The sequence below is a fragment of the Colletes latitarsis genome, chromosome 8 (genome assembly GCF_051014445.1).
Source record: "Colletes latitarsis isolate SP2378_abdomen chromosome 8, iyColLati1, whole genome shotgun sequence".
Classification (NCBI taxonomy): Eukaryota; Metazoa; Arthropoda; class Insecta; order Hymenoptera; family Colletidae; genus Colletes; species Colletes latitarsis.
Genome location: NC_135141.1, coordinates 29,221,531 through 29,248,415, shown reverse-complemented (window position 1 = coordinate 29,248,415; position 26,885 = coordinate 29,221,531). Strand labels below are relative to the sequence as shown.

The 26,885-nt window shown below is 44.3% G+C and overlaps 2 protein-coding genes across 5 annotated transcripts in view; one reads left to right on the top strand and one right to left on the bottom strand.

Annotated features, from left to right (window-relative positions):
• LOC143344829 (neuferricin) overlaps positions 1–26,885 on the top strand; it is a 258,037-nt gene that overhangs the window by 131,005 nt on the left and 100,147 nt on the right. The gene's annotated exons all lie outside the window — the stretch shown is intronic.
• Positions 1–26,885, bottom strand: part of LOC143344812 (telomerase-binding protein EST1A) — a 139,147-nt gene that overhangs the window by 21,807 nt on the left and 90,455 nt on the right. For 2 of the 4 annotated variants that reach the window (XM_076771256.1, XM_076771257.1), the window contains 3 exons: positions 24,836–24,939; positions 24,411–24,584; positions 23,801–24,022 (listed from right to left, as the gene is read on the bottom strand). In XM_076771256.1, the coding sequence (XP_076627371.1) occupies positions 23,801–24,022; positions 24,411–24,584; positions 24,836–24,939 (500 nt within the window). The remainder of the gene's footprint in view (positions 1–23,800; positions 24,023–24,410; positions 24,585–24,835; positions 24,940–26,885) is intronic. The other 2 variants (XM_076771258.1, XM_076771259.1) reach the window with 1 other exon arrangement.

Below are 26,885 nucleotides of genomic sequence, written 5' to 3'. Positions count from 1 at the left end.
CCTCGCAACGGTATCCCGTCGAACGATTATTCAAATCCAAAAGCCACGAGAATATCGTTCATTGTTCCCGCGTTCGCACATCGAGCACCGACCAGACGGGAAGCGCCCGAAGAATCCGACGACAAGCCTAATTGTTCGTGGGAGTACACGAGCGGAATGCAAAAATAAAGACGACCGGGGCGCGCTTGGTCGTCGTTCCGTCACGTCACCGTGTAAATGTCGTACACATGTCCGAGCGTCGCTTGTCCCGTATAATCGCGACGCCGTTGTATCGAGAAATTAGATAAAATACGACACCGAAGTCCTATCGAATCTTCTTTACAAACTACATTTCTGTTTTTAGTCGATATCGAGTTAGATTTAATCCACCAAGTCCAGTATATTTGTCTCGAACCACAGTGGAGGGACAATTTTTATGTATTTAATCCTGGAAAGATTATTGGAATGAACTCAAATATACCAGCAAAATTATTGGAAGTTTATTTCTTGACTTTCCTGTATTTTTAATTGATCTTTAAATAGAAATATTTTAATACGAATACTCGAATAGTGAGACTCTATACTCTGGCGAGTCTTCTTCGTAATTATTCGTGATTGAGTATAATTCTACCCAAATTTGAAAGAAACACCGTAAAATAAATGAGTGAAAATTGTACGATTTAGGGCGACAGTTGATTATGCTTCGAAGACACTCCGATACCTTGCTGTGACCATCTCTGGTCGACGAGACAGCAACTTGGCTGAATGAATGGGGACACCTGCTACGATATTCAGATGAGCACGTCGAGTATATTCATAATCACGTACACGATTCGTTCGTTTTAAGTGGATGGAACGACGATATTATACGAAAGAGAAAACAATCGGGCGGAAACATCGAAAGGGAAAATGAAAGGAGTCTAATCATCGTCTAATCTCTACGCCCTCGATATTCCGAAATTACTGGGAAATTATATTCTAATCTGTTAAATATAAATTAAAACTATAAAAATATGCATGCAAGTTGAATAGTTACGTATCTATTCTTCGACTGAAATTTACTAAAATAAATATGAAACAAACTAGGAGTCTGTGATTTCCAATTGTATTCGTTTAAATAATGAAGTATCAAAGTCTATATATTGATTTTAATTTCGTGAACTTTGAATAACGAAGCGATGATCACCCGTTAATGAAGTGTAAGTGATCGAAGAGTATATATCGTAAACAGCGAACGTCTTCGCTGCGACAAGCAATGGTGTTTGCATGACGATGGATAATGAAGATCATTAAAAATCGTCGCGCACCAGCCAGTATTACGGATTCGTAGGCATTTCGAACGGCAGTGAATTCTGGAATGTTAGCTTTCTTTCAGCCCGCAACGCACACACGATACATGATAATTAGGCACGGAAGGAGAAGACTTTATCGAAACTGAACGCGTAGGAAGCAGCGAAGAAACGGTCAATTGCCTGTTCAGCAATCCCCGATGACATGATAACAATATTAGAACGGTATATCCACCAACGATTTTATTAGAAAATTTAATTCGCTGGTTACCGTATACAATTTTTAATCAATTTTGATACTCCAGCATCTATCTAATATGACAGCAAATGGTCTGCAAATTTTGCTTGCAAACGACCAGCTGCGAAACCGATCGCTTTGAAGTGATTCGTCCTCAAAAGTGTCGATAGATAAAACATTAACTGTCTCATGGGGGATTATTCTGACCAAAGAAAACTTAAAAACGATAAAGTGATTAACATACGCTAGTCTGTAAATAATTTAAATTGAAGCAACTAGGTACGAAACCGATCGGTTCGAAGCGAACAGTCGTCGAAAGGGTCGACGGACAAAATATTCGCGTGCAACGATCGCATCATTGGCTCCCTGGGACAGGCGGCGATAGTTGGGTCCCGTTTCCACTTGTCGCCAGGGCGACGCGTCGTTTTCCCCCCTGTCGGTGGTATCTCGTGCAGTCGCGCGCTATCACGAACGCCAGGAGAACCCGTGGAGAATAGCCGCTGGTCGCTTTACTCCCGTTTAAAGTATTCGCGAATTCCTAAACGACCGAAGGCGTACCGTTGCGCGACCGTCTCTTCCTCGCCCTCGTCCTCACCCCCCCTACTCCAAGAGCGTAGTGTCTCTCGTCACTTTTCCTGGGCTACGGGTCTCGTCCTCTCGCGCCTCGATTCTCCCCCGCCCGCCGACACCCCCTCGACCGCGAGAGTGGCTCGTGAGAACCCGCCTTGAATCACGCACCGCGGCTCCAACGCCCACGCATATTAAGCGGCCACGCAGACACGTGCAAACAGCGCGCGCCTCTAGCAACATTGTAAATGTTCGACGACGGACGCGGAAACCTACTCGCGTCACGTTAAGGACAGGTTCACGGCTCGCCTGGGGACCGCGCCGGAACACCTTGACACGCGGCCGATAACACGCGAACGTTTCTTCCACCCGCTATATACTCACGCCAGCGTTTTAACCCTCTGCACTCCGGCGTTTCGTTCCACCGACTCGACAATTAAGGGGGGAAACCACTGTGACGACTGAAAATAAAGCCAATTTTCAAGAGTTTTTTTGGACATAAATGTTTTATGTTTTCGAAACTACGTGATTGTAATTCGATTTTTTGTGGTTCCCCCCCTTACACGCTAAATTTAGAACACAAATTGCACTAAAATGAAACACATTCGGTAGAATTTTCAGTAAAAATTGTTTACATAATCGCTTATTTTATACGAATAAAAAGCATGAGAATTCATTGATTATACGCAGATTTAAAATAAGAATACTTCATGTATACATCTTGTATATCGATTAAATTCAGAATAAAAATTGTACAGCTTGTTTTATAAGCATAAAAAACATGAGAATTCATTCATTATAAGCAGATTTAAAATACAAATGGTACGCGTATACATCCTGAACCCCGATTAAATTTAAAATTACAATCGTTTCGTACGAACGAGAGAAACGTGAATTCATCGATAAAACATGGACTTAAAATAAAAATTGTCCAATTACATAAAAAACGTCTGGTCGAAGCGTTTCTGTTACGGGAATCGTAAAAATACCGTTTCCGCTTTTTATTTCCCAACTTATCAAGCTCAGAACAGCCCGGTACGTTCTTTGGTATTTCCCCCAGGTAGTTTGGGACGAGAAATGTACGATCTGTTGAGGAGACGTTCGTCGTCGCTATCGGGACGCTGAGCCCGGTCGTAATTCGAATGGGACCTCTATTCGTTCGATAACGCGCGCTGATAACTGTCGTTGATTAAAATCTCCGAATTTGACGCTCCGTGTTCTTGCGTAATGCGACGATGCAAGCTCACGTTCGGCTCGACTGACGTTACGAATCATCGGAATTAATGTCCGTGCCAGCGCAACTGGCACTCCGAGTTGCCGGAAAGGCTCGTACAATGCCAGTATAACTGGCATTCCGAGTGCAAAGGGTTAACCCTCTTCAATTTTGATACTTCGTTACGAGCAGGTCCACGCTAGTTTCGCCTGTAACCTACGGTTCACGTGTACCTGTCTCCTTTAGTCACGGAACACCAATTTACAGTAATTTATTTGATCCTCGTTCTGATTCTTTTATCCGAGACGGCCGAAACAAGTGTCACATAAATATGAGGATAAGAAATATAAGAAATCAATTTGTTGGTAACGGATAGAACTAAATTAAAAAAAGTAGAAATAATTTTCAATTTTTGTAAATATTTAGCACTGCATGACACAGCATAAGTCCAATCTCATGAATACGAATCCACGATGGTCAAAACACAGACACGATTTCTACCTGTACACGTGTGCTAAACTCATTTCTGACGGACACAATTTACCGGTACATTCCACATAAATATTTATCACCCAGTCTTAATTCTCCCCCTCCCGAAAAAACCCGTCCATACGTAACTATCATTAGCATAATTTCGAGAGCCATTAACCGATTCTGTCCGCGATTCGTTGCAAACAGGTCCCAGCGATTCCTGGCCGCGTAATCACCGAAGCATAGTAATTTTTACGAGGAACATCACCACGACACTTCGGACTTCTTCGCGTCGAATTAGCATCGCGCGATGGGAACGCGTTCGCGGCGTATTCCCGCGACCGTAAGAAATTTCATTCAACCGCCACGGGATGAGAATCAATTAACGGTATCGCATTCCCGACAGCGCGACACCCTGCGTGCAACGATAAGATATTATAAAGCGTAATTCACACTATTCCTACACCTCGTCTATAATATAAACTACGTGACATTAAATTTAAAAAAAAAAAACACTAATCCACGCGACTGGAGCTACGAATAAAAGTAACAAATAATAATCTTGTATTTTGATTCGAATGCAAGCATATGGCACTACTCGAATATTAAGTTTCAAAGATGGCGGTCCATGCATGCGCAACACCGTGCGTGGAAGGATAAGATGATATTATTAAGCGTAAGTCACGCTATTCCTGTATCTCACCAACGATGTAAATTACGTATTAAATTAAGATAGCAACAATCCATGCGAGTGAAGTCATTAATAAAAGTATCAAATAATAATCTTGTATTTTGATTCGAATGCAAGCACCACCCGAATATTAAGTTCCAAAGATGGCGTTCCACGCAGGCGCGGCGCGCGTTGAATTTCGCGCCACATCGAACGTCCCTCCAGAGACGGTGAAAACCGACTAATTGAAATTACGTTCACGGAGCGCCGAGCACGGGAAAACTGATCGTAACCCGGTAACTGGGTCAGAACGAACGGACCCGGCTCCGATATTTCCGCTCGAATCGCGAATAAATATAAAGCTCACGAGACAGAACCGTGCCGCGATTATCGAACACGACCGCGGAGATAGATGCCCGGAGTCACGGCACATTTCCAGCTGTCCCGCGATGATAAATCACCGACCGGAAATATACACTGGCTGGATAGAAAGAAGACCGCTCGAATTTACACGCTTCGCTCGTACAGGCCGTGCTCTTTGCGGGCAACGCGAGTTCTCCCTTTTTTTTTTTTCCTCCCCACCTCACCCCTCGAACGAACGTAAACGTCTTGTCGAACGCGCCGCGGCGTTTATGGCGCCGAGTACTGTTAAACGTTCGCGTTATTGATATCCGTCGTTGCATTCGATTCAACCTCCGACGATAAGAAATCATTTAGAACCGAGGCGGCTGGCTGATTATGAAAGTGGTTTCAGACGATAAGGAGAGAAATTTCACGGCTTGGATCGCGCGTCCGCTGCAAACGCTTTGATACAACAGATCGGGATCGACTGCAGATTTACGGAGATTAAACCTACTAATAAATGTATGGTCGTTGAACGAAATTAGGGCAAATGTGGTCTGCGAGGAACAGAGTCTGACTGAATGGGGTTAGGAAATATTAAAGATAGTCGAATAATCAGAATTGAGAAAAGTGAACTTTGTTAGAAATTCGAATTGAATTTCTCCATTTAAATTTATGTTAAAAACTCGAAGAAAAGAGAATGGTTTAAGACCGTCCTCCGCGCTAAACGATAATAATAACGTTACGAAAGATCCGTATCCGAACGTCCTCCGTGGTCCCTCTTATCTGAAACGTCTCGACCTTTCAGACAGCGCGTGGACGTCCTCGCGCGTTCGACGAAGGAAAACGCGGAAAGAAGGACTCCTCGCTTGTAAATAACACCGGTACGCGATCGAGCTCGCGCGATTGGAGGGAACACGGTAATTGGAATGACGAGGATAATGTAAGATGCAACGATTACGAAACGAGATGCAACCTGGGGGTCGTTCACGGCCGCGTGGTGCCTTGATGCGAGCTTGATTAATGCCACTGGAGATGCGTATGCGGTGCAACAGCGGATTCTCTGACGAACCAACCGGAGATTCACACTACAGAAATTAAAATGTCCATTGTTAGGCGCTGCGAAACCACTTGCACAGCCATTTTTTGTGGGTAGAACAAGACACTGCGTATTTCAGTAATTTCATTTAAAACATTTTGACGAAATCCAAATAGTACCGTGTATTCGAGGAATTTTATTTTGTATCGATACTTTTAACTTCTTCTCAGAGAAGATATTCTATGATAAATGTAAGTTCACAATGCCTCGAACGTTGGAGGTTTATTTTAAAAACTGTAACTGGTCAGGGCGACGGCAATAATTTAAACCGATATCACGTTGGTTCCATTAGCAACAATATTCTAAATAATACGTGGGTCGTAAAGGGATCGCGTACTTAGCGGTTAGAAGCGACGACGCGACCGGGGGTTGAAGTATAAAAATAAAGATCGAACGAGCCCGAGTCACGAAACGATAAAAGAACGACGAAATAATAAAGTGGAGGGGAAGAAATTACCACTCGTAACTTCGTCCTGATTTTATTGCTGGCTCCTCCGCTCCGGCGGAATTAGCGAGCAAAGTTACACGGACGATATATTAAGGATAATCGCATTCATAAATGCAACAGTTGCGGCTACAACGATCCGACCGCGTGTAATGGCGCTCGCAAATCAGATCGGCCCCATCCACCCCCGAACCATAAAGTACACCCACATGAAGATCGGCCCGACGACAAATACCGGAACACCTGGAGGGCCCCAGGTGATGGTCGACGCCACCTCTACGTGGACCTGTTACACGCCGAACAAGTATCCCGTCGTGTCAAAGTGTAATCCTTCGGGCCGTACATTCACCAACGGTATCGCGGAAAGCTCGAACCGTGTACGGAACACCGCTTTAATTTATGCGGTTTAGTGTCCCGCGTGTATCTCAACTACAATTTTAATCGTAATAATGCACCGAGGCGCCTAAAAAAGAAAATTGGCAAAATCGATCGATGGAAAGAGGCGCCATTTTCCAGCAAATCAACCCTCTAGGAGCCTAACTTTCGGGCCTACGGGCTAACATATCGACACTTTACCAAATAATTTTACTTTTGAGATAACAAAAATATTGACGACGGTACAATTCGTACAACTCTGTTTTTCATGACAACAAAGATTCCGTTCTTTTATTTTTTAAAGAAACTGCAAATGGCTTGCCAATAGCACCACGTTGGTGTCACCGAACGTGAAAGTGTTAAGTGGACTCTCAATCTCGACTGAATTATTTTACTTGACGTTGATTTTTACCAAATTGATCAACGAAAGTTTACTTTCCCTAAACTTTTCAAATAATTACATCGACATATATTCATTAAATAATCATTAGTTTAAACTTGCAGAGGACTTAACCTACTTTGAATATTACTTGAAGATAGCTTCTCGAACGACCCGATACGAAAACAGCGAAACCGTTTAAAAAATGGAGACGACCGCGAAAGGTCTAAGAGTCTTCCGGTTATGGAGGAACGATTAGAGCCGTGCTGTAGCGCGTTACGTACTATAGGCGCGCCGAGGAGGTTCGATCGATGGAACGAAAGCCCCTGGAGAGGCAAGAAGGATCCAGAGGATGGCTGGAGCGGGGCAACGCAGACGCGGTTGACGTGTCCGCGGCAGGAAGAAGAAGAGGAGAGGGCCGGAGTCCCGTGGAAAGCTTGGAAATTAATGGAGGTTCATTGAGGTAGTCCCCGCAAAGAGCGACTAGTTCTACGTACCCTCGACACGAATCCATTCTTCCTGTACAACCTGAAGACACTCAGTCTCCGGCTGTTCTGAGAGTGCTTCGGTGCAACGACGCAAACATTGACATTGTCACGAGTCGTACCACTCTTCTCCTTCCTCTGTCTCGCTTCTTGCCATTCCCCTCCCCCCTTTCGCCGCGCCCCGTCGAATATCGCGGGGAGGGCATCGCAGTCTGAAGCACATCCCGAGAAGAAGGCCACAAAAGAGTGTTTGCACTGTCAATGACTGAACTAATAGAAACGACGCGGAACGATCCCTCACCGTCCGACGAGAGGAATTCCAGGTGTCGGCGAGCCCGGAGGCGTCTCTTGGGATTTTCACAGGCGAAACGCCGCATTCCGGGCGACATTTTTCTGCCTGGTGGCCGGAAATCGCGCCGCAAAATCGAACGCAGGGGGAAACGAGAAACCGTTACCTCGCGATCGTCGACATTTTGTTGTGCATGGTAAATCGTCGTATATTGCCATCTGGATTTACGTTATCCTTAAAATGCTTCAGACGAAGTTAAATTAGGTTCGATAAACACGAGAGGAAATGTCAATTTTCAAAAATCTAGTCGAGTATTTATAATTTTTATCAGACATTACGAATGTATCATCTTTACGCCTTCGGTAGTTCTAGTGTTAAACAGAATCATATATGCATCCTGGTATTCTCCACAAAAAAGTACCGATCTATTTACGTTAAAGAATCGTTAGTTTAGGTGATATTTCAATTTGATAATTAACCGTTCAGGGAATGTCTGATATTTTTAAACCAACATCGACGACTGTATTTAGGTGGCAGTGGAATTTATGCAACATTGTTAGGAATGTAGAGGATAATTCTCGATTTATCGTCGCGTCTCGCGGAGAATGCCGTGAACGTGGATCTTGGTCGGTGATTTTAAGGTAAGTCACGATGACGGGTAACGGAACACGACCCTCGAGAGGCGAGCTTTCGCCGAATTGGACAGAAAATCAAGCTCCCGGGGACGTCCCCGCGAGACAGCTCCCTCCCGGGGAAAAAGTAAATGGTCACCTATGTACACAATCTAGCGAACGGCCAGATGGCGAGACGGGTGAAGGGTTCTTCAGCGCAGGGTCTGGGGAAAAATCTGAAGAGAAGAAAAGGAAGCTTCCAAAGCGTCAAAGCCAGCGGATCCCGGGGTCTTTCACGAGACTACTTCTAGCTTCTCGAACGAGGGGGAGGGGGACTGCGAGGGAAAGAAATCGTTGGATTTGATTGGGAACGCGTTCGAGAGGCGCGAAGGAACGAAACTTTAGAAATTTACGTCTTCGAACTCTTCGAAAAAACGAGACCGAGAAAATAAATAAATACGATGCTCTGGTCAATTTTAATAATCGTTACCCAATTTTGAAATAACGCGGCATCGAGAACATTGAAGTTGAAACTGCCGCTTACAAATGGGGATGCTTTTACCGCCATGCAAATTTCACCCTCGCTTCGCGGTCTAACGAACCCTGGTGCATCGTATCAGAAAATGTTACGCAATCTGCAGAATAAAATGGCGCGGCGCGACCTTTCCCGCTTGTTCCCCAGGCCGCCATGAATCAACGGACCAGCAGATTGCCTCGTCGGAACGAGGACAGTGTTCTGGCAGCGTGTACGAGGCCCCGGGGAGAACGAGTGTCTCTTAATATCGCGGAAATTAAAGATTTCTCCTAGCGGGACAGCCTCGACCATTACCCGTGCCACCAGTCGGGTAACAATGAGGACAATGTCCTTCTCGTCACCGACAGAGTCCCTTTGCTTTAGGGGTGACACGGCGGAAACGTTATCTCGGCCCTGCAGATGATGGGAGGGTAAACCTCGACCACGTGCGCCTCCCACGGGATCGTCGGGCCTCGTAATATTTGGACTATAAATGTTTGAATATGACGGGCCTCTGGTAACGCGTTCCACGGGGGTGTCCAACGAGGGTCGAACGAAAACTAGGGTGAATACGCGGGACCAGGAAGTACCCGGTTCCATGGGGGTGTCGTCGACGATGGGATTTTTAAAGAAGGTTTCACCGCTGGAAAAACGGGTACAGCAGTCGCCATTGCGAAGAAGGGAATTAACCCAAGGATTTACGCGGTTTTTGGGGGACATTAGAGAACGTTGACTCGCTTGTAAGATCCAATAGAAATTTTAAGATGTCCAAAGCTCCTTTTACAAATCTTGTTAACGCGGTGGAAAAAGTAATCCTGTGCCCTTAATCTTTTCGACTTTCAGTATACTCCATAAATCTATCACGGAAATACTTGTAGATAAACTACTTTTATCGTCGAAATAATGTAAATGTAAATAATATACGACCACGGGAATGTTCTCACGCACTGTTTAACGAGATTAATACCATAATTATCGGACAAATCAAGGATATCTATTAGAATCTGATTGCATTTACCCGATAAGAGGTAGCAAGCGTTTCTATCCACTTGCGAATCTCACGTTCCTTTTTTATTTGCGCTGCTCACGCACGCTCGAAACCTAATGGAGCATTAAACGTTACCTAGTTTGTCAACCGAGGCAGCAAATGGAAACGTTAGTTGCTCGGTCGAGTAATCCATGATGCAATAAAGTAGCAATATTCGTTATCGCAACGACGAGAAGAAGTTCAGAAAACCGGAATCGCATCTATGTTCGACCATTATTAATAGCGAAGCAGCGTCAGTAACTGCAAGTAGACACGATCGTAAATTAACACGTTACGCATCAAATTATCGTTTTCTACTCTTCTCCACAACTGACATATTTTCGCGTAGGAAGACATTTTTCTCTACAATTACACGTTCTATAAATAACACCACTCCACTTTAAAATACCTAATAATATCAAAACTTTTATAGGGTAACATTTCGAAGACTCTAGATACGGCCAAACAAACCTAAACAACTCTCAACCATATGCTTGCAAGCGTAAGAAGGCATTTTTCTCTACAATTACACGTTCTATAAATAACACAATTCCATTTAAAAATATCTAATAATATCAAGACTCTTGGTAACGTTTCGAAGACTCTAGGCACCGGTACGTTCAAACAAACTTCAAATAGCTCTCAACAAGCTGGAAGCGTTATCTTCCCAGCCACTGGAATGGCCACTAACGATAAGGTTAATGAGAATCTCCGAGAGGGAAACGACAGTCGATCGACGTCTTCTAATCGACTCTACGGCGCAGACCCACCGTCGCGGTTCGCATAATTCGAATTTCACCGCGTTTTTATCGCGATCGCTCGAGGTCGATCGACTCTCGCCGCGCCGTCGAATCAACCCCCGTCGTTCGAATGCACGCGACAGGGTGATAACCAAGGGGTAGGGGGGCTGGAACGGGAGCCTATAGGAGGACTCTAATTGCATATATTTGTCGCGTATTTATACGGCCATTCTATTCAAATGCACCGGTTGCAGCGACTTGCCCCGACAAGCTCCGGGCCCGCGTAGTGTTACGGTCCTGTTTAAAATGGTTCGCGCCGGCATTCAACGGCGCCAACAATTGCGATCTGCGGTTGAATTCTCGGACCATGGGATATACCCTGTTGAAACCGCGGTGAAATAATGGGAAAATCGTATACAATGGTTCGCTTTTCTACCTGGAGGGCTTAGTTATTGTCCGAGGAACCCACCGAATGGAATTCGGTCTAGGATACATTTCACTTTTAACGAGGGTGCAACGTTCGCGTTTATTTAGTTGTAATATTCAACGCGTTGCCTGTCGGTTCTCCATGCCCAGAGGCGTACTCCAGGTTTGGTCGAATTTTAATGGAAAGAATGGAAACGTTCGATGATTCGATAATCTGATATTTTACAAGTACCAGGGTCTTCTCTTTAGCAGTCTTTTGTTAATACCTGTTCCTCTTGCCTCTTGCTCGAATAAACTTCGATTCGTTACAGAGGAACGCCATAAATATTAAACGACGAACAAAACCGTTTCATTAAAATTATTATATAGATCGTCGAGCGCGCCTCGAAATATAATTAACATATAAAATCAGACCGAGGCCAGCTCATCCCGAATCCGCTCGAGCACGGGCAGAAAAAGATCGCGATTCGTTCCAACCGAAAAAAACGTCAGGGGATTCAAATTATCCGATTCGTCGTACAATCAGCTAATTATCTCGGCAATTATGCCCGGCGGCAACGAGCGGTCGCGCACAATGCGTCTTTCAAACGTCACTGCAATCTCGCAACTTCTTTTTACGAGCGTGAACTCGATCTCCCCGCGTTTACGACAATTTTTCACCGCGTCGTTTGAATCCCGAACCCACGGGACGCCCCGTCGCGTCTTCCCCGGCTAAACTTCTCATTCAACAACCCCGAGGCCGAACGCGGAGAAGAAAAAAAAAAAGAAAAGAGAGAAACGAGCACAGGAGGAACCCGTCACGGCGTCGTGCCCGTCAGCCGCGTTAAAAGATCAGCTCGAAAAGCCAGAACGAAAGAGAGGGTGGCAGGGTCTCTCGCGTTCTAAAAAGAAGTATCCACCGGAGCATCGCGACAGGTGTCCGTCTTTCTGCTCTTCCAACCCCCGGATGCTTGTAATTTATTCACAAAATGTCTCGCATCGCAGCGAAAATACCGACTTATTTTTCGTTCCCCGAACCGTAGTAGGTTAAAAGATGTCCCACCTTTTTAAGGGGACCAGACAGTCGGAAATTCGATTTTTTTATTCGGAAATTAAATGCCAAGGTTTCGTGACGTTGGCGTGAAAAATAAGAATTTGGGGGTTGGGTTTTTTTTTAATAATTACAGAAAGGCTTAATCTGACTGCCTGGTTCCCCTATTACCCTGATGCTGGGATATTTATTAACGTGAAGAATTACGGTGATCACGAGTTTGGAGCTTCACCTATTAATATTAGATTAGTCGAGGGGGAGAAGTTTTGTTTCGAGCTTCTGGGTGAGAGTTTATTGGTCATCTCATCAACTTGAGACTCTTCTACTTTGAAATGGTTCTACGACGATCGAGTATTTTAAAATTGAGAAAACTGGAGATATGGTTTGAAATGTCATTTTCTAATTGAATTTCAAACCTTCATAACACGTTGCAGATGACAAAAATTGTGAAGTCACGTATTATTCCTACGAAGACCCATGAACGTTTTTTATTATTTTCAAACGATTTGGATATCGTCTTTCATTTCAATGTGAAATAATATTTACCCAGATACACGGGCGAGCAAACAAATTACCGGTTTAAAGATGAGCATACATCGCGTCTGTATGAAAATGGCCCATCAGCGACGCAACAGCGTGCGACGCGAGCACGGCCGTTATAAATCACAATAAAGCGTATCGTTTATTAACGATCTCGTTCGACTGCGGCGAAATAACGCGTCCGGGGCCCAGGGTGAGTGCGTTCTGCATGGGAATTGCGCGGCGCCATTTGTATTCTGGACCGCTGGCCGTTCGAGTCTGCCTAAACCAGTGATTCTTAACCATTTCGGTGCCCGGGATCGGTCCATGCATATGCAAAACGTGCCAGAAGCGTTGTTCCACTCTCAAATTAATCGCAATAATTCCACTGTTCTGATAGAAAAATATTTCCAATAAAAATATTCGACATTTCCATGACCTCGAATCGCAAAAGTAAAAGTTTCTGACAGATTTTCGATCCATTTTTCGAATTACAAACACAATATATTGGAGGATACATAACATATATCATACACGATAAATCGAATTCAGGAGAAGTGTTTATTTATATTTAATTTATTACCTAAAAATCATTGTATGGTAGGTTGAAAACATATGGAATTTCAAAAAGTGAGGATTTCATTTCGTATCACATAAAAAGATTCCTGGAAACTTTTACTATTACAATTTATTACCAAATATAATTACCGGTCTGTGTGTTTTGGGGAAAATATATAAATGAAATAACTGAATTACGACGGATGGGGATGGTGTTAAGAACCACTGGCACAATCAATCTCACGAAAACGGCCAAACGCGCGATAAATTATAATCGATGTTGACTCGATTCGCGATTTCATTGCAATATGCACCGACAGCCGTTAGCACCGCCGATTCGTGGTAATAATAACGATGATTATGCTGTCGCCATCTCGCTTACGGTAACGTCGGAAACGTTGGTAGCATAATTGTCGCGCGGCCCGGTGAACGCAATTAATTTTCATCGGCGTGGAAACGCGCGTGTTTGTACGCTGAATTATGTCGGGTGACCCTGGGTGAATTAATGGAGCATTCGATCGGGTCGATAGAAATTTCGTGGCCGAGACGAAGTGCATCAAACCACGAAATTCTATCATAATTTATATTTTTCCGACGGGGCGTGACGTTTATACTATTATAAACTATTGACGTTTACGAGACTATAACAGCAATAGAAGAGGGAGGTTTATTTAAACAAATTTCGATGAATTAATAAATTACAGAAAGTGCATCGTATAAAGTCTTAAAAATAATCGAAATACACTAACGATGATGTAATCGATCTCTCAGTCCTCGCAACCGCCATCTAATAAACGTTTCCGGTGCTCGAGACCGTTTTAAAATCGAAATTAATTAATTATAAATTCGTTGCAAACGCAAATCGATACGCGTGGTTTCGAAGCAGCCGCGTAATAAATAAAAGTTTTAGTGTTTGTCGAAGAGGAAGGATCGGACATTCTGCCCCATAATCAAATTTGCACAGGAATAATTATATAATTAAAATTTACGTTACAATATCGAAACGAAAAATAATTTGCGGGACGGGACCGGTCGTCTCTTAAAAGCGTGATTTCATTAAACTCTCCGCACGCGAGTATCGCTTTTTCATCCGTCTGCGTGCCTCTGCTACTCGAGTGTCCTTCGTCCCGATAAAATCTCCTCGTAAAGCAAATCGCCAACGATCGTCCTTGTAATTACTCAAAACGATAAGGATTGGTTTAAATCGTTGTTTATTGCGAGCAACCCGTCTCGAACGTTCCTCGTTCTTTCGACGTTCCTCAAGGTTCGCGAGACCCACCAGACAAGACGTTCGTTCGCACACGACGTAGCTAACAAAAGGTAATTAGTTTAGAGTAATTAGCTGCTCGAGATCCTCTTTGCTCTCGCTCGTCTTCGCTATCCGCTTTCGTTCTCTCTTCCCGTGGTGCTCGACCTTCTCTTCGTCAAAAGCGAGCGCACGGTCGGCCCCGTAAAACGCAATTGTTCCACGCTTTTTGTACCCTAATGAGACGATACCGTATTTCTTGACGCGAGAAGTCGATTTACATTAATCTCTGCTCGACCAGCGTCCTCCAAATTATCCCCACTTTCCGAAAACTGTTCGATTAATATTTTCTTAGACAAATTATGACTTTTCCCCAGTTTAACATATTCAAATTGCAAATTGAGTAATCTATATGATTCGATAAAAATAGCAGGATTTATAGAAGAATCACAAACACGCAGATTTCAAGTTTTTACATCGATAATATTTGAATCTATAGATTTTAAGAGAAGAGAAATAAAATACAGGAGCTTGCACGCTCGTACTATGCCACTTTTCTTATTTTTTTAAATTTTTCCATACGATTTTATTTCTTAAAATGTCCATCGTGGAAAAGGCTTCATCTCCGCGTAAATTCTGCAACTTGCTAAACAACTACCGGAGATCGATTTACATAACACAACACCGAGTCCGCGTCCCCTCAAAAGAAGCCTTCAACGAGGCTGTAACTCAGCACGAGACATTGTACGTAATTAAACGTCCAGGAATAAAGGCGTTAATTAAAGCCGGGAGTCCATTATTTCCAGAAAAGGGCTCCGTGCCCCTCGTCTGCGAAGTAAATCTAGATGCTACGACGTGCACAACTAATCGCGATAATCTACGTCCTCTTTCCGACGACGCTACAATTTTAGGCTAGCAATTTTGCAAAACGTTTCAAACGACCGCAAAAAACCTGACTGATGCCTCACGATGGGCTTAAAACGTCGCCCGGCACTTTTATTTTTATAATAAAGGATTACAATCTGTAACCAGCGATCTTTCGAGAAAATTACTTCGTCAAAAGTGTGACATTTTATTTTAAGATCACTTTCGTTCCTTTTTACAATATAAACAAAAAAATTCATTCGTCATTATTTAATTCTTGGTAACTTCTATTTACATTTCTCATCGAAGCTTACGATACCAGTACTGTTATTATCAAAGTATCGTTTTAACCGACAGAAAAGGTTAAAGATAGGAACGATGTCCTCGCTAAAAATGGCGGTTTTAAATCGCGCGGTTGCAGGATGATGGGACAAGTAGGATCATTGAAGACGAGGCTTGAATGTGGTCAGCTCGTTAGAGCCAACCCCGGACGCATTAGTGAAACAACACTGTACGTTCCTAGAGAAGATCTCATAATGGGAATGGGTCTAATCGATAGGCAAGCAACCGAGCAGATGATCGCCGTTGGAGTAGGCGACACTCTTTATTTTAACTATTATTCCTAATTAGCGCGGATAGGATCGGTCGTTCACCGGTCGGCGTAGTCGATGCGCGTTTATAATTTCAAGTTCAGCAAGTGGAATAAGTTAGCACGAGGCTGCAAAACGAACGAGGCGTCGTCACTCCGAGGGGAAAGGGCCACTTTCATCCACGAACTCTTCTTCTTCTGCGGTACGTGAAATTTACACGCCACAAAGACGGTTTCAATAACGCTGTATATTGTTTGTAATTGTTGAGGTTTTACCGCACGATCTATTTTTTAATTACACTAATACTAAAATTAATATAATAAAGTCAATATAGAGCTCCGAGAGTTTTATAGGAACGCCATTGAATTTAAAGATAACACTTCACCGATTTAAAATTTTAATTTCGTATATTATTCGGCAAATATTCCTCGTAATAGTTAAGGGAGCTGAAATATCGTTGGTGCAAGAAGTTTCGAACATTATCGTGGGCAAAAATGCGGAGAAAAGAAAGAGCCTTCCATGGTCTGCGTCGCTGCGCCCCTCCCTTTTTAATTTTGTTTTTATCCTCCCCTCTATGCAGAAACCGGTGCATCCCTCGGGATAGCAATCTACCATTTTCCCCGTCGAAAGAAATATTACGGATTCGGATGCACCGTGAAATTTGGATCGGTCTAATTGGCCTTTGGTCGTAGACGTCGTTTGCAAAAATGCCTGGCAAAAACCGAGAACAGGTGAAACTAGTCACGAATCGACGATAATTTACGTTCCCGCGCGGCTGAAATTTCCTAACAAGACCATAATTCCGGGGGTCCCTTGTATTTTCGTTTTTCTCCCCGTGTCTTCGATTCGTGGCTGGGAAGATACAGAGGAGCAAAGTAATTTACGATGATTGATAAATTGCAGGCTTGGTGAACAAAAAAAAAAAATAGAAAAAAAGAAAAAAATTTGAATTTATGCGATCCTGGACAGCGACGAGACTAATACTATGTCGACACTGTCGATGCCAGATAATAAGGTATCGCTTTACCGAAGCACGCAAAATATCTGCGTGAAAGTATCGATACGTATCAATTACAATCGCTCGTATACGCTTGATATCAATTTTCGATACGATACTTCTGTAATCGACACCGACCGACGCTCTGCGGCGCATAAACAATGCAGACGCGTCGATAATTTTGGAAAGTCTAATCGATTTCGTTTTTTTATCGACGACTGGAATTTCTTACGCCAACCTAGAGGATACGTTCCCATAAGAGGATCTGTTCCATAAGTCTATTCTTGAAATTTAACCCCTTGATGACATGTTTCGAGTTTTACCTATTAAAATCAACAGATTTTTACATTCACAAGGTATTCGTAAAACAAATCTATCCTTTCTCGTGGCAATTGTACGAAGAAATTTGAACAGAATTAAATAGTACAAGTCTGAACAATTATTTGAAATTAAATCGTAGGTCAAGGGGTTAAATAACTCGGACGGAAGTTCCAAATTGTTTTATTATTTTTTTAGGAGTTCCCAGCCAGTAGACTAGAAACCCCCGACGTTCCAGGTTTAATCGTTGCTCGTAGGAGGAACGAGATCCCCGATGCAAGGCTTCGATCATTCGCTATCGCACCGAAAACCGCGGAATCGGCCTCGTAGCTAGACGGGACATCGGTAATTGGGTTTTCAGCCGGTTCGTGACGATAATTTGAACGCGCTCGGCCGTCGAGCCGCATTATACGCCGCATACACGCGCCACATTATCGTCGTATTACGCTAATTGAACATGTGTTTCCTATTATAGAACGCTACTCGATACCCAGCGGCGGATGCGATATCCAGGATATTTTCGCGACGCGGTAACGGAATCCATAAAGACGGGACCGACGACGTCCACGCGCGGTAAAAAAAGCCAACGAGAAAGAGAGGGAACCATCGCCTTGAACTCGGTGAATACGAGGCAACTTTAATTGGCATAATAAACCTTTAAATAGAAATCTCGCCGATGGCAGGGAACGGAGCGCTGAAAGGTCTTTGGCGATTCTCTTGCGCTGGCTGCGTCAACTTGGGTGTCTCGGATTTCGTTCGCCAGAGAGAAACGCATAAAACGTTCCGATTAGCCGCGACATGTTTACGCAGCTCTAATTCGACGACGTAAAATTCCGAATAATCAACGGGAGAGAGAATTTTCTCCGGTTAATTGCAAAGAGGATAGATTAAAGCTATTTTCCCCCCCGCCGTTTATAATTAATATTAGAACACCATTTTGAGGTAACTTTACGAACAACGATTTCGATGTCTACTACCTGCACTGTTGGCCTCAACGTTCAGCCGTACAATTTACCATATAAATGTTGCAATTTCAAGCACATTGTCTCGAAAATCGCCAGAGGCACGATTTTGTGTACGTTTAAGCGATGATGGACGCCCGCTATTAACACCTTCGCCACGACCATTCGGTTGGAAAATTGTCTGGAACGGACTCGCGATTCGCAGTAATTTAATTTAATGTCGTGCTCGTTTCTATCGACAAACAAAATTAAAGAAACGCGCTCGCATAAAATAACATCGCTCAGGAGGAAGATTATATCAACAATTAAGAAATTTGCTGCACATTTTTTTTCTTGCAACGTTATTTCACCGGCTAAGAACATTATCAACATTACAAACAAGCGACAAAATATCCCCCAACCGATTCCTCGACATCCTTTTACGAACGTGAAATACAACTTCCAAGCCTAATTAAACGAGGCCGTATTTCATTGTCGGAAACATAAATTAATTGTACTTTCCCGAGCTCGTTAACGTGTTTTCTTATTGACGCGAGGAACTACGAGCGCTCGTGGTCGCTTCTTATTGACGGAGAACGAATCTCCCCGGGAATGTAAAACACAAAGCCAAAGACGACGCTCGCTACGAGTTCCTATTACCCTAAGCTACGAATGCCCCGGCATCCTCCGGTGAGATTACAGCAATATCGCGGAACGAGGACGAGAGGGGACCGGGAAATAATTCGAAAAGGGGTAGAAAGTATCGGAGATTGTGATCTCGGGCGCGCATCTAACGATATTTAGAGCTCGTTTTATTCGGTTCGGAACGTCGAACGGGTTTTCTCGTCGCGGTTGAACGACGAAGGTGACCGGGCGCAATCCGCGAACGGGTGGAAAAAGAACGAAATGAATTCCACCGGGAATCGCAATCGCAAGGGCCGAGTTAACGGTAATACGCGATGATACGAAGGACGGTAGCCGCGAGAAGCAATTTATTTTCCCATCCCTACGCTCCCCGTTTTTCCATCTTTTCTTTTCTACTCCCCCTTTTTTTCGGAGATTATTTACCGCGGATATACCGGTCACGTTCGCGTATCTCTGGTTGAAATTTTTTCCTCCCGCGAGTGGCTGAATCGATCGTTGTCTACGCAAAAAAATTATTATTACCGTCCGACATCGAGCCCCCGTTTCGCGATAACAATACGTATTTAACTACGTTAAACTTTGGTGTGGGACGATTGGAAGCTAGCCACTGTTCGTCGGTATTTTCGCAGGCTTTTTAAGGAAAAATCATATATGGTACGATCGAAACAAAATTATTACAATTCACGTTTCCATCCCCCGATGCTGTTACTAAAATCTGAGCGTCCCAGTTCTGATTGTTCCTGCAAGAACAATAAGCTGCACGTTTGAAACGAGTGTTCAGCAAACGGGACTTGTCCCAAAGCGTGAAAGCAACGAGTACTCCCGCAATAACTGTTAATAGTCGCTAAATCGTGGCGATTCGAGTTCGTCGCGTCCGTTAACTTCTGAAAACCGATTGTCGAGGCTCGTTATAACAGTAACGAAAGAGATTCACGAAGCGTGCGCGAAACGATTAATTGGCCCCTCGTATTTTTTACCGAAACGTCGTTTAATTTCGTCCCGTTGGCGAGAACGGTACCTGGCTGGAAATTCGCACGAAAAAGCGTCGTTCTGGTCATTATAGCGCGCGCGGTGACCCCGCGCGATCAGTTCTCGCGGTCGTCGGGTCACAGGGACTCGAATTAAAAGAAAATTAGTAGGACGTCTAGCAGTGCCGTTTCTTCAGCCGGTTTAACACGATGCTGGAAACGTGCGAAACCACGAGGACTGATTTAATTCCACGTCGTTGTCGCCGGGAAATTTAGGCCAACTCCCCCCTGGGTCGACCAGACGACCGTAATTAAACGACACAGGTGGAACAGGTTTTGCTATAGCCAAACTCGTCCCGATTAAGAATATTTACCCATTTTTAGAATTGCACAGAACGAAGAAAATTACGACATATTTCTATATACGGTAGGAATCTTATATATTTTATTTTTTATTAATAAATTGTATTACTACAAAATTTCAAATCGCTATGAAAAAATTACTTTTAGTTGCGGGGATCAATTACGATCATTTTTGGTGAAGAGACATACCTGCGAAATCCTACGCGTTTTCGAGAAAAAAAATCATTACGGAAAATATCTGTCTGACCACAGACAGGAATGATTCCACTGAAGTGTCACGCGTATATTTAAAAAATCATAACTTCTGAACGGATTGGCGGATTTTAATGTTTCAAAATGCAAACAACGCGTATTTTAGTGAGGAATATTTAGAAATTCTAAGAGTGTTAGAGAAATTGTTCCTTAACCCCATAAAAATAGTCCAATTCCTCGTTTGTATCACTCCATACGTAGGTACAGTTCAATTATCCGTCATATTTGATTTTTCGACGTTTCCCCAGTCTCGAGTATGCCGGATAATCGTAATTTCACTCCATTTCTATATATAAAAAATTGTTCTCCGCGAATAACCGGTTGAAAACGTATAGTTTAATGTTTAACGGTCTTTTAACTCCCGTCCCAAATTAGCCCGGAAAATCGAGATTTCACCGCGAGTAACGAACGCGATCATCAGGAGTAATGCCCGAGGCGCTTTTTACGTTAAACAATCATCTCCTAGCGATTTCACGGGAAGGACCGACCGAGGCGGAATATTAAAAGCGTAGACGTAACCCCGTAATTCTCCTGTGATTATCATTAATACCTACCCGGCGAGATAGATCGTAGCAAAACCTCGGGATCGAAGTTTCGCACGAACGAGAGCCAGCTCTCATAAGGAGCGACACGCTCGTCCGAATTAACGGTTCCGTCCGTCGTTTTTATCGCGTATCCTAAATGATGCTCCGTGCGTGCTTAATCCTCGCGGCCGCGTTACACGGAACTGCTTTTTGCCGGGCACGCGTCTCCTCTCCGCCGATTCAAATTTGCATTTCGACCGACCGATGCACATCCACGGGATCTACCGGGGGAGACTTTCGAGTCGCGGAATCTACGAAAGACGGGAGGACAGAAAAATATTCGCAAAAAGTTACGCGAGTACCATCGTGAACTGTGACTAATTAATCCTCCTCACCGATGCTTTCTTTCGTCAAACCGTCATGGTTGGTCGACGAACCTCGGAATCACCGATCTAGAACCGCGCCGGGAGGTCCTCGCGACCGGGAAATATTGACATTTCACTCGAGAAATAAACTTGTTGATATCTGTTGGCTCTTAAATGGGTTTAAATAAAATTTAATTAATAATTTATCTTATTACTTTTCTAAATAAAAACCGTTCTTTCTATATAAATTATGCCTTACATTTAAAAAAAATCCTCATCCACGACGATTTTTACTGGACGTCGAACAAAATGGTCCAAGGGTTAAGTTACGCCGATGGTTAGAACGCGATTTCGTTGGAAAGTTTCCCCCGTGGCCGCTATTACCGATATCGCGTTACAAGGTGGACGCTTATCGGAATTCGTGAAACGAAGGGAACGTCTACGGGGCGCGAGAAAAGGGACTCGATACAGAAAAGAAGAACGAGCGTCTGGGCGATCTAACAGGGACTACCGAGGTATGTAGCGAGCAGGATATCGAAAGTGTCCTTTATTTCGGCCAGGAAACACACCGTCGGTTGTCAACGGGACCCTCTATCGTGCGTCGTTCGCCCGGGGTAACTTTATACTCGGGATGATATTCCGGTGTTCCCCTTGAAACGAACTCGATAAAGCCGCCCGGGCAAAAATTCAGCCGATAGAGGCGAATTTATTTTGCCTCCCTTTTCCAAGGGGAAAAAAAAAGAAGAATAAGTCCGTCGACCGGAGGAAGATAATCCAAATAGAGGGCGAGGCGAACGCCGGGCTTCCTGAGGGGATCTTACGACGAATGGGAACGCGGAGGATATCGAGGAAGTTTCGGGGAAGCGAATTTAAACATCAAACGACAGTAATGCGGTCGGGTATTTTATCGTAATCAGCATTATACTCGGGTCCCACGAGTCTACGTACTCGCGAAGGTTCGAGGATAGTATATACTGTTACTCGAAAAGTTTAGGAATAAAATGAGTAAAATAACCGAACTGAAAGGACTTTCAAATTACGACGCGAGAGGAACGTTTCGATTTCAGTGGATTCTTTATTTCGGGAACGTCCTTAAAATTCTACACGCCAAAAATCTCCCACGAGTACTCGAAACGATCGATATTTACCCGTACAGCCCACAGAGCGCGAAAGTGCACTGTAACTTAAGAAAACGAAGGAGCAAAGTAAAAAAAAGAAAACAAAGGACGCGACCACGCAGACCCCCGATCCCTTTCTTCCTTTTGCGTCTCATTTGAGAGAAAAATATCCTTTAGCGAGCCGGAGGAGGAAAGATGGAGGGCCGACGACCACATAGTACGCACAAAATCCGGCCCCGGAGCGGTGGTTCGATAATAAATATGCAAAAAGGAGGAGCACCGATGCCGTAAATAAAAACGGCGGGTTTGCGTGCTGCGATCGCGCCGTGCGCCCAACGAACGAGCAGGACCTCGAAATAAAAGGACGAAACGGACGGGGCGGAGGGGCCGTATTGGCCGGAGAAAAGAAGAAAAGAAAAAGAACCGAACCGGGGCTCGCGAAACAGGGCGAAAGAGCAACAGTACGCAACGACCTGTCCCTGGTAATCTCTTGATTTAGTTCGACTTAGGGCCACGGACGTGTTTTTCGATCACTTTGTCGGCCGTTGCGCGGCAGCGGGGAACGATGAAGATACAGGACCGAAGGGAGAAACGCGAGTTAACGACCGAAAGGATATCTCGGCCTGGAGAACCATCGAACCGCGCTATCGACCTGACGGCTCTATTTATAGAAGGTTCGAACCGTAAGGGGCTAAATTTGGAGGTGTCGATTCCGTTCTCCGCTCCAGCGTACCTTTCGAAAGGACCAGAACGTGGAAAAGGAAGCCTTTACTTATCCAGGTCGCTACACGTTTCGTTATATTGGAATCGAAACAAATTCAGTCTTGGTACTTTGCTGATCGATGCGTACTCGTGTTTGCAATATTAGTTTATGATATTTTTCCAAAATAATTGCAACAACGAGTAGATAGAGACACTGATCTGTGGTAATAAAGATTGAATTAAAAATTTGAATAATTCAAAATTTACACTTAAATAAGTTACTATAAGGAAGCTCAGATAAAAGATTTAAATAAGGTTTGAATTAAGAATTTGAATGATTCAAAATTTAAACTGAAATGAGGTACTATAAGAAAGTTTAAATAAATATACAGACATTTTCTGCCAGAAATAAAGAGCTGACCAGTTCTTGTAGCGTTTCTAGAGGATCGTATTCACCTTTGACGCTATTAGGAAGATGGGAAGACCATATTTTAGTAGAATGTTCGCCAAAAGCCATGTAACGACGTAGTAACTGCTGCCCCATCGGCATATCGGATCGATCGAACGATCGATGGATCATGTTCCTAAGTGTTTAACGAGTAAACAGCACAGCCACAGGGGAATACGTGGTTTGTACTCACCTGTACTCGCTGTCGATGATGATCCTGCTTCCGCTGCCGCCTTTCAAGCTCTTCTTTCCTCTCGATCAGCGACCTTATCTCGACGGTGGCCACGGGCGCGGTGGTGTCATCAGGTACGTCCGAACAAGAGGGGAATCTCCTCAGGGAGGAAACGGGCTCGTCCTCGCCCTCGCTGTAACTCTCCACCAGGAGCTCCGAGTCGCTCTGAAACCAAATCGACGACTTAAAGAAATTCTCTGTAATAATTTACAGTAACGCAAACCGAATTAACCCCTTCCCGAAAGGTGTATTCCGAGAAAGGGAATTCTATCAGAGCACGGAAAGAAGGGTTAAATCGTTAAGTTAGTGGTCCTATCGTCCCTGATTGGCCCGACGAACGTCCGCTAATACTTTCGAGCGGCGTGCTCTCGTTTCGACCGAAGTTCTTCTGTTACGGGAGAGGCACAAATGAATATTTCATGGAGGGGTAAAAAATTACTCTCATCATCCTCGACGAAATTCTTTGTTGGCGACCGAACCGACGGGGGGAAAGTTCGCGTGCATTAACCGAACGCGGTTCGCTCGTGCGTTTAATTTACTTTGGACCGAAGTTTCTGAATGAGTTAGTTACCTGCTCCGGGGGTGAGCTCGGTATGCTCGTGCTGGAGGCCTCGACCACGGAGACGTACTCGCTGATGCCGGTCTCGCTCTTCTGTAACTTCAAAACCGGCGTCTCGAGACCGCAGAGGAACACTTGGCCGAAAAATAGGATCTTGTTTATCCTGAGGCACACTTGGGCGACTTCCTAAAAAAGCAACCGTTCCACTCAATATAGTAAAAAAACAAACGAAAACTTGGTGAAAAATTTCGCTACGATCGAGACAGTGTCAGTGACTTTGTTTCTTCTATAGATTTGTAAAAATCGTACACAAATATGGAAACTGGATTAACTTACTCTTTAGAAAATTGTAAATGCGAAGTAAAATATCGACGAATTTAATTTCGAACTTCCAACATGCCTGCAAATATCTGCAATTTAGAAATCAAGTTACTCACTATATCTTCGTTCTTGCTGGCGTAACAAGGGTCCTGAGGATTGCACATGAGGGGCGTGAACCCTGCCAAGGTCGTGTCTTCCGGCAGTTTGACCAGTTCGACCTCTGAAACAGACACCAGGCACGATTCCTTAGACAACTGAGATCCAGTTTCGATCAAGTAGGCCAGAAAACGTTCGACGTGTCTGTTCTACGGTATCGCGCATCGCAGCACGGTTTCCTGAGAATTATGCAGCCCGACCGTTGCATCGAGACGGCAGACAATGACACTTGCAACCTGTTATCATGCAAATGTCAGTCGAATGCAACGATGATAAACATTCAGCAACAACTACCGGGGAGTGGCAGGGCGTTCCTGTCTGTCACAGTATCGGGCGCGGATGAACGAGGCTTAAAGATATTCAACCTGTCGAATGACACACTTGCGCGATCGATGAGTTTCTGTAAGTCACTTTGCGAACGTGCATACCTCCACCCGCCTCGATCCTCGATAATGGAACAATACGAGAGACGCGAGAATGCGAGACGTTTGCGATGACGATTCGATTTCTCGCGCTCGTTTTATTCCCAACGAAACATCCAGCTGCCTCGAGACATCGGATAACACGCTTGTCTACGGCCGTTTTAACAACTTTAACCCAGACACGTTTACCCCGGTGACTAACCATAAACGAATTTACACTATGCAAATCCTCGTTGCGAATTTCCACGGTGTTAGAAGATAGATTCACGATTTTACTGGAAATAATTTTTGTATATTTTGAGGAACGCGAGGCTACTCGCTCGTCATCGAATTATTTGAAATTAAATCGTACGTGAAGAAGGTGGCGATAGTGATTTTCGTCGAGTTCGCGAAGAAGACGGAACAAAGGGACTATTTTCTCGTGGAGCGTTTCTTCGCGGGGTGATTTTTCTTCGAACGCAAGGGGCATCGAAAGGGGCACGATTGCTCGAGCACGGGGAAACATCTCGGGTGTCGCGTCACGAACCCCGAGATCCATCGCGTCGTTAGGTTCTGCGCGAACGATACCACTTAACGCGATCGCCACGACACCGATTTGGAATTCGCATTAACAACAACCTGCATGCGAAATAGAGAGCGCGATTAGGTTTCTATATTTCTTTCCGTCCGGTTGGAACGAGCCTGGACTTAATCTACCTCATGCGAGGTCCTCCGGATGATCAATTGCTGAGCTGGCATCGCTGATCCTCCTAACTCGACCCTCCTCACGTTCCACGCGAGTTCCCGACGATACTGACCCTGAACTTCGTGTAATATTCGCGATAAATGCATCCTGGGCCGTGTAAAACGATTCGAGCGACGCCGCGGCGCAACGCGCGCGAATATTAATGGGCGCCCGGCCAACCGACACAGATTTTAAATCGGTTCACTCTGGGGCCTTACAGCTTCCAATTCGAACGCAAACTGAACCAAGCAGCTATAGTTAAACTTCGACTATTTCCTTTCGCTGTAAAGTCTTCGAAAATTTGTTTCTGGTCCCGATAAACGGTAATCTAAACAGTCGTGTTCCAATGTTCAATTCTTACTTCTAACATATTTTTTAATAGATCGAGATATTTAAGGATTTAAATTTGAATAAATTGGAAGTAAAACTTGTGACTGGTCGCGGCACATTTGGAAACGATGTTAAATCATCGCGCTCGAAGCGAAACCGATACCGAGCACGCGAAATATACGATCACGCGGCGTACTATAATTTTCCCTACTGTCCGCTGAAAATCCCAATTACGCCCAAGGAATTTATCGTTAAACGAGAGATCGTTAGCCAGGACGATGCAGCGGCCGTTTTCTTGCCTCCGACGCGAAACTCTCGTCTCGAGCCCGGCCCGAAGACCAGAAAAAAATCCGCCTCGTTGGAAGAAACGAGAAGGAAAGGATCCAGCCAAGAGGAAGAAGAAAAAATCGAAGAAAAAGAAAAGAAATTGGGGAAGAAACGTCCGGCGATCTTCACAATAACATTCTTTCTCGGGCCGTTGCGCACGTTCGGCAACCTCCGGGGGCCCCGCGTCGATGTTCTTTCGTACCTTTT